At 33.3% G+C, this 9,049-nt stretch overlaps 1 protein-coding gene across 4 annotated transcripts in view; it reads left to right on the top strand.

Moving 5' to 3' along the window:
- Positions 1-9,049, top strand: part of NARS2 (asparaginyl-tRNA synthetase 2, mitochondrial) — a 138,224-nt gene that overhangs the window by 42,938 nt on the left and 86,237 nt on the right. For all 4 annotated transcript variants that reach the window (XM_003805159.5, XM_008968356.4, XM_055094730.2 and 1 more), the window contains exon 6: positions 2,685-2,779. In XM_003805159.5, the coding sequence (XP_003805207.1) occupies positions 2,685-2,779 (95 nt within the window). The remainder of the gene's footprint in view (positions 1-2,684; positions 2,780-9,049) is intronic.

Here is a 9,049-nt window from a genome sequence, read left to right as displayed (position 1 = left end):
TTTAGGTGGTTTTACCTTTTGGCTGTTGTGAATGGTGCTATTTTGAACAGTTGTGTGCAAGTGTTTGTTTATATACCTCATTTTAATTCTTTTTGGTATATACCTAGGAATGGAATTACTGTGCCATTTAGTAACTCAATTTTAACTTTTGAAGGAACCACCAAACTTTTTCCCCTAGTAACCGCAACCCCTTATTGTACATTTCTAGTTTCGTTCCATAGTTATCAAAGAAGATACCTTGTGTGATTTTAGTTTTTTAAGATTTATTGAGACTGTTTTATGGCCTACTATATGGTCTACTCTGGAGAATGGTCCCTGTGCACTTGAAAAAAACATACATTCTGCTGCTGTTGGGTGGAGTCTACCATTTTTAATTTGCCTTTTTCTTGGCTCAGCATTTGCTTGATTGCTATAAACCTTTAACTCTCTTCGAGAGTTCCCACAATCGATTCTGACAGTTTTGCTCATTTTTTTTCTTTTATTTTTCTGTGGCAGGACAGTCCTTTGGAGCTACCTATCCTGCCATATTTGCTGATATCACTTTTTGTAATTACTTTTTACAACCAATATTTTATATACCCTCTTTAATATTCTGAGATAAAATATATAGGTGATAATACAAAGAGAAGTTTAAAAAATCAGTATAATACTTTAATTGTAATATAAAAGAAAAGTAATTTATAGTAAGGTAGTATCAATTTGTTATGTAAACGCTAACATGACATTGGAAAGCATAATGAAGTAGTAGTATGTTTTAAATAAGTTGAATTAAAGAAATGTAAGAAAAATCAGAAATCATTCTGTACAAGTGCTGATAAATGAAAATCTAAAATCTAGTCATAGGCCGGGCACGGTGGCTCATGCCTGTAATCTCAGCACTTTGGGAGGCTGAGGCCGGCAGATCACTTGAGGTCAGGAGACCATCCTGGCCAACATGGTGAAACCCCATCTCTACTAAAAATACAAAAATTAGCTGGGCATGTTGGCCAATGCCTGTAATCCCAGCTACTGGAAGGCTGAGGCAGGAGAATCACTTGAACCTGGGAGGTGGAGGTTGCAGTGAGTCAAGATCGCGCCACTGCACTTCAGCCTGGGCGACAGTGTGAGACTCTGTCTCAAAAATAAATAAATAAATAAATAAAATCTTATTATTAAGACCAGACTTTTTTTTTATATAAATACAAGAAATGAGAGAAACCATCTGAAGTGAAGTTAAATTAGTACAAATTATAGACTAAAGTGGTGAAGGAAAGGAGAAAGTATGGTAGTCTTATAAATTTGTTGGACCTCATTTCGGAAAGCAATTCTTTAGTAAATAATGAAGAAATATCAGAGAACAGATCTTTTATTTTAAAATCTTAACATATATCAGATCAAGTATTTAGTCTTGAGTACTAAATATCTTTGGAAACAATACCCTTTCATTGATAATGAGATTTAAAGATGGACTTTTTCATAAAAAAGGCATTCATCGATCTCTGACTAGTATCAAAGTAAGTTTGGAAAAAAAAAGGCAGTTATTATAAAAATAAATGAAAGATTCAACTGATAATTTTTACAGTACATTTTTTATTTATCCACAGATACCGATACATGATATGCAGTATTTTTAGAACAACCAATGAAATTAAATAACTTTATTTCATGTGTTGCCATAATTTAGTATTTGGTACTAAGCCTGTTATAAAAGAGTCTTACATTCTCCATTACATATTTTAAATTGGCTATATTGCTTTTACAGTGACTACACCTTTACACTAAAACATTTTCAAATAAGTGCACAGTTTAAAATACAAGAAGCTGGGCTCAGGGACTCATGCCTATAAATCCCAGCACTTTGGGAGGCTGAAGTGGGAGGATTTCTTGATCCCAGAAGATCAAGACCAGCCTGGGCAACATAATGAGACCCTGTGTTTAAATCAACAAAAACAAGTGTAACTTTCTTCCCCAGAAAAGGATATGATACTCATAACTTGATTCAGAAGCTTTCTTTATTATACTGTTTGTGTTTAGCCTCCAGGTAGTTTGTTTTAGCTTAACTCTTAAATGTTGAATGGCTTGTTTCCTACTCATTTCAAATGGAATAATCACCCTTTCTATATTGTAAGTTCATAAAGATTTTGTTGCTCAGTGTATCTTTTAAAGATAGAGTCATGCTTTTCCTGCTACCTAGTTATGGTGACAATTAAATGAAATACTGTTTTTGAAAGTTTATAATGTGTTTATAAAAATCTGTGTTAAAAGCGTTACTATTAATATTTTAATAATAAATATGACCTCGCATGTTCCAGAGGCTATTCTCTTGAGATAATTAAGTCTCAATCATAAGTCAACCTTTTGAGATTATGTAATTCTTCACATTAAAAATTAATTCATAATTTCTTGCCTTAGATTGCCTCTTAATCAGAATCACTTTTTAGGGGGAAGTATATTTTGTGACAAAGGTACTTTGTCCTTTGGTTATTGTATGTTTTGAAAATATGGAACAAACTTCCTTGCCTTTATTAGCACTTTCCAAGCTGGCGTTTTGTCTTAGATGTGTAACTACCTTTATTTTCCTGAGAACAACCTGCCTTCACATAGATTTAATTGCATTGTGATTTTTAGTTGTGACATGTATATGAATGTGAAAAGCAAAGCAAAACATTTAATAGTTTTTTGTGGCTTATGTTTTTGATTTGCAGCCTTCAGGCAAACTTAAGGTACCTGAGGAGAATTTCTTCAATGTTCCTGCTTTCTTAACTGTCTCAGGACAACTTCATCTAGAAGTGATGTCAGGGTATGAAATTTTCCTTTCTCTTTTGCTTTGATATATTATGGTTTGGTTGAGAGTGCTTCCCTTCCCATGCTCAAACCTAAAAGTTGAAATTAGTCTTTATGATTAGTTCACTTGAATTTTCCAAAATATTTAAGCTTCTTACTTGTAGTACAGACTTTAGTTTTTAGTGAAAAATGTAACACTGAAAATACAAAGTTGTCATTTTTTTCTTTTTACTAATTTTTCTTGCTTGAACCCCAAACATGTAATCAGAATTTATTTTAATTAATCATATTTATGGAAGTAAAGGCAATTTGTAGTTTATACCTGAACCGGATGTTAGTCCATTTCATTTTAAAGAGAGTAGTATTTGAAACAGACGGAATAATTTTTTTTTCAGTAATTGGTTTAAATAAAATTAACTCATACTTACATTTTGAGAGGTGTCCAGCAAATTACATCTTTTAAGTCAGATCAAATGAATTTTAGCAACTGTCAGACCTCTGGAAAGTCACTGTATTCCTTGGGGCCTAACTTTTCTTTAAAACGGGATTGAGAAAGAAGATCTTTAAAATCCTGTCTAAATCTTATATTCTGTAATTCTGTGGGTAATTCCCATTTATTTTTATTTTTTTTAGAGGTGGGATCTCGCTTATTGCCCAGGCTGGAGTGTAGTTGCACAATCATAGCTCACAAACTCCTGGGCTGAAGTGATTCTCCTGCCTCAGCCTTCTGAGTAGCTGGGACTACAGGTATATACCACCAAACCTGGCTAATTTTTTGTAGAGATGGGGTCTTGCTATGTACCAAGGCTGATCTCAAACTCTAGGCTCAAGTGATCTTCCTGCCTTAGGCCTCCCAAGTAACTGGAACTCAAGGCATGTGCCAGCACACCTAGCTAATTTTTAAAATTTTTTGTAGAGGTAGGTTCTCACCATGTGTCCTAGGCTGGTCTCAAACTCTTGACTCAAGTGATTCTTCCGCCTCAGCCTCCCAAAGCACTGGGATTACAAGCAGGAGCCACTGAGCCTGGCCTCTGGGGGTAATTTGTTAATGCAGACTCATCAAGTACTGAGTTTTCTTTATGTATCTTTTTCTTTAAATATTTTCTCATTATAGAGATTAGGACTTAAAAAAATCTTTTCTGGAAATAGCTCACTTGAAAGGAAGGGAATCTTTTGGTGTTTTCCATTGTTTTAAAAATGCACAGATGAGAAAACTCAAGGAAAATGTAATAGAATAGTTTGCATATTTATTTTGTACTTTGCTAGAAGAATGGAAAGTCAGTGGTGGAATAAAAGATGGTCTTGAAAGTAACATGTTCTTTTCTGATTTATCTTTGAAACAAAAATATGTTATTTGATAGTTCCAATAACCAAATGACTGGCAATATTAGCAGAATACTATGCAGAAAAAGTGTCATAATAACACGGTGAGATTATAGGATTTGCAGATCTGGATGTAGAAAAGGCCGTGTCAAGCCTGTCATGGAATGTTCTTATGCCTACGGAATTATAATTTTAAAAAATTAAAAACATGACTCATTCAAATACAAAATGAATTTGTATCAAGTTTTCATTCAGTTGATTATATTACAGAGGAAACAAGTAAAATAGAAAACTGTTTCAAAGAGCATCTGAAGACCTCTGTATTTATAGACATTTTAATAATTGGAATAAGAGTGCTAGGTCAGTTATAAACTGGTTAATGTCCTACAGGACCAACACACCCTAACCTTTGGGATTATCTCTTCTACCTGGTAGAGTTATTTGCAACTCTGCTGGGAAAGATCTGTAAATTAGCATGTAACTTCACTTAATACGGGTTATTTAATTCAATATTAAATAGACTAATGGAACAAGTACATTTCCCTTTCCCTAAGTAATTAAGTAATCGTCGAATGGGCCTTTGTCCCCTCATTGTGTAATACCTTGAAAGGACATCGCCTTTTTAAGGCTACAGCTTTTGGCCTTATATTCAAGGTTTGGATAACCTTTCTTAACAACCTTTTAGTATTCATTTCTATTATTTATAAAGTTAGAGGCAAGGTGTCTCATCCCTCAGAAGTGTCATATGTGAAATATATAAACTTAGCAAATGTTTGTTTCTCTATTATAATACCACTAGTGTATTAAATATGCCTCTTTCCCAGTAAAGCGCAGTGAACCACAGAACACAGTGTTCTGTGAAACTTGACGGAAGATTAAATTGGTAGAATACTAGGTTTTGTATTTTTTAGTGTGCCATGAAGTATTTCTACTACTGTCATTCAAATGTTCCTAGTTTAATATGCACAGTTCTAGGACTATTAATATGCAGAACATGATGTTTTTGATTAAAGCATGATTTATTCTCCAATAAGAAATTGTTAGTCCTTTTTCCCTCAGCTTTGTTTTTTCTTGAATTCAATTTAACAGACTTTGTAAAAGGCAAAAGATTTATGCAATCTGAAGAGAAACCAGAGTATTAACAGACTTTTAAAATGGAGAAAATGGTAGTTAAATTTAGACAGTTAACATTTTCCAAAAGGATATCTCTGTTGCTTTAGTGGGTTTATGGTTCCATTTTAAAGCTTTTTTTAAAGTAAATATTCTATGTTGGAATAATTTTTAATATATAGAAAGTTGAAAAGATAATGCATAGTTTTGTATATTCCCTATCCAGTTTCCCCCATTGTAAACATCTTCCATGACCATGATACATTTGTCAAAACCAAGAATTAAATGTTACCACATTACTATTAATGAAGCTCTAGACTTTATTTGGATTTCACCAGCTTTTCCATTAATACCGTTATTCTTTTTCCAGGATCCAATTCAGGGTACCACATAAAACTTAGTTGTCATGTTTCCCCAGTCTCTTCCATTCTATTACAGTTTCTCAATTTTTCTTTTTTACGACCTGTGGAATGTACTCTAATCTTGGTGTGTCTGACATTTTTCTCATGATTAGACTAGGGTTATTTGGGTATTTTGAAAGAATACCACAGAGGCGAAGGCTTGTCCCGTCACATTGTATCAGTGGATACGTGATATCCATATGATGATGTTAACCTTCATTACTTGGATAAGGTAGTGTTTGCCAAGTTTCTTTACTGAAAATACACTATTTTTTCCCTTTTCTTACTCTAATTTTTGGAAGTGAGTCACTAAGTCTAGTCTCCCCTTACTGGGGATGGGGGTTTGGGAAGAGGGAGATGGAGTTAAGAACTACCCGCAGGAGGGAGAATGTTTGGAATTCTATATGAAAATTTGTTGTCTCTTTATCCTTCTTTATTTTTTATTTGTGTAATCATTTATATCTTAATAGACTTGTATATTTCATAGTTTGGGTTATAATTCAGTGCTGTGTTATTTACTTTGATGCTTAAAACTGTTTTAGTTTTTGTTGTTGGGAACTCATTCAGATTGATTCTTACGCCCGTTTGATACGCCCCTGTACTTTGACTAATTCCTTATTCTCTGCTACTGCAAGATGCCTCAGCTTTGTTTGTTGTTTGACATTCATTCACCACCTTTATTTGTTTTTATTTTTTTTTATAGTCAGTAAACTTACACTGACATATTATTATTCCTCCAAAGTCCATAGCTTTTACGAGCATTCACTCCTAGTTGTCTGCATTCTATGCTTTTGGACAGATGACGTACGTTCACCATTATAGTAACATACAGAATAGTTTTTGCTGCCCTAGAACTTTTCTATGCTCTGCCTAGCCATTCTTCCTTCCTAACCACTGGTAACCATTGATCGTTTTACCATCTCCATGGTTTTGCCTTTTCCAGAATGTCACGTAGTTGGAATCATACACCATAGAGCCCTTTTAGATTGGCTTCTTTTGCTTAGTAATATGAATTTAAAGTTCCTCCAGGACTTTTCATGGCTGGATAGCTCATTTGTTGTAGTGCTAAATAATATTCTGTTGCCTGGATGTAACACAATTTATCAGTTCACCTGTTGAAAGACATCTTTTGGTTGTTTCCAAGTTTTGGCAGATTTCCCAGGCTTATTTTTTATTTTCCCTTCCCCAGTCCTAAAAATTAGTTATTTCTCCAAAGAGCCCTAGTTCCTTTTATTAGAAGATGGTATTTAGAAGCCAAAATTGGGTCACTGGATATATTTGCTGTTACTGAGAGATTATTGCTTTTAAGCCTTTCAGTAGACAGAGATTTTTTTTTTTTAAACTAGAGAAAGCTAAGTGAGTTTTCATTGCATTTTGCTTATGAATATAATTTTTAAGTGGTAAGTTCATTCCAAGAGAGATGTAAATTGTAAAACCTGCAATTAAGAAATGTCACATAATGAAGTATTCCATTTCTCATCAGTTAAAGTCAGAATTGGAGAAAGGCTCAGCCTAAAAAGAAAGAATGTTTATTATTATTAGAGGGATTTTTTTCCTTCTTGGGCATTTTAATGCTTAGCCATGAAGTCAAGCGTATTTTAGGTTAAAACTGATGCTTTTCTCTTGACTGTTGTTGTTGGAATAAATTAGTACAGTTTTTCTAGAGGAATACCTTTTTACCCAGAATTTCATTTCTAGAAATTTTTCTTAAGGAAATGATCTGACAACTCTGCAGAGAAGCCTAAACAAAAATGTTGAAAGCAACTTTTATTTATAATAGTGAAAAATTACTAATAATCTAAATGTCCATTCAAGATTTGTTAAACCTAAGTATACCAAGAAAAATAGTCATCATCATTTATCATCTGGGGCTAATGGGCCTTATTTTTAAAAAATATTTTAAAGCCATCTTGTAGTTAATACACAGAAGTATAAATAAAGGGACAGTGAAGATCAACTTTATTAGAAATTTTCAGAAGAATTTAAACATACCAAGTCAAAAAAATTAAATTGTTATATTGAGAGAGAACGTATATGCCCTAAAATTCACCAATTAGAAGTGTGCAATTCAGTGGATTTTAGCATATTTTGAAGATATTCAAGTATCACTGACATAATTTTAGAATACTTTCCAATATTTATAATTTTAAGGTTTTATCACTCCCAAAAGACAAATTTTTTCCATTAGCATTCACTCCCTATCCTCTTCTTTGCCCCCACCCCTGGGCAACCACTAATTAATCTAAGTTCTCTCTCTATGAATTTACCTATTCTGGAATATTTATCATATATAGATAGAATCACACAGTAAATTGTATTTTGTGACTGGTTTATTTCATTTAGCAAATGTTTTCAAAGTTCATCCAACTTGCAGCATGTATCAGTACTTCATTCCTTTTTATTCCCAAATAGCATTCCATTACATGGGCATATAATATTTTGCTTCATTTATCAGATAATGAGCATTTGGGTTGTTTCTACTTTTGGCTCTTGTAAGTAATGTTGCTGCGAACATTTGGGTAGAAGTTTTTGTGTGGACATGTCATTTCTCTTTGGTAGATACCTAGGAGCGAAATTAATGGGTCATGCAGTAACTATGTTTAACTGTGTGAGGAATTGCTAGTCTGTTTTCCACAGAGGCTGGACCATTTTACAGTCCCACCAGCAATAGCAAAAGCATTCCAGTTTCTCCACATCCTTGCAAATGCTTATTATTGTCTTTTTTATTGTAGCTGTTTTGACAGATGTAAAGTAGTATCTCATTATGGTTTTGACTTGCATTCCCCTGACTACTAATGATGGGTTTTCATCATTAAAGTCAATGAGCACATGAAAAGGTGTGGAGCGTCTTTCCATGTGCCTGTTGGCCATTTGTATGTATTTTATTTGGAGAAATGTCTATGTAAGTCCTTGAGTTATTTTTAAAATTGGATTGTCTTTTTATTGAGTTTTGAGAGTTCTTTATATATTCTGCATACAAGTCCTTTATTAAATATATGATTTGCAAATATTTTTTCCCTGTTTGGTGGATTTTCTTTTCACATCCTTGATGTTGGCAAACTCAGATTTTCATTTTCACTTTTCTGGGTTTTGAAAGTACTCCAGATGGGCATAGCCTATTGAATTCAGCAAACTGCTGAATACTGCCATGCATGAACCTGGAACATATGCTGTCCTTTGAATACTGATTCTAGATTTTTAAATACATCTTTAATAGGCTCTAACTTATTATTACTTCTGAAACTTATACTTACTTTATTAAAAAAATGCTTTTGAGTATTTTGTCCCCTTATAATTTTGTTGAAGGAAGAGTGGCCATCTTTTTTGCCCCATAATTGCAAAACATTTTTATGTTTAGATTGTACACCAATTAGAATGATCAAATTAATGAATTCTTCTGTTTCTACATCATCTTTTTTTTTCCTAAACACCTTTATAAAATACTTGCTTCA

The sequence above is a fragment of the Pan paniscus genome, chromosome 9 (genome assembly GCF_029289425.2).
Source record: "Pan paniscus chromosome 9, NHGRI_mPanPan1-v2.0_pri, whole genome shotgun sequence".
In the NCBI taxonomy this organism is placed as follows: Eukaryota; Metazoa; Chordata; class Mammalia; order Primates; family Hominidae; genus Pan; species Pan paniscus.
The sequence above is the reverse complement of the archived record's forward strand: the minus strand, read 5'-3'. Positions and strand labels throughout refer to the sequence as shown.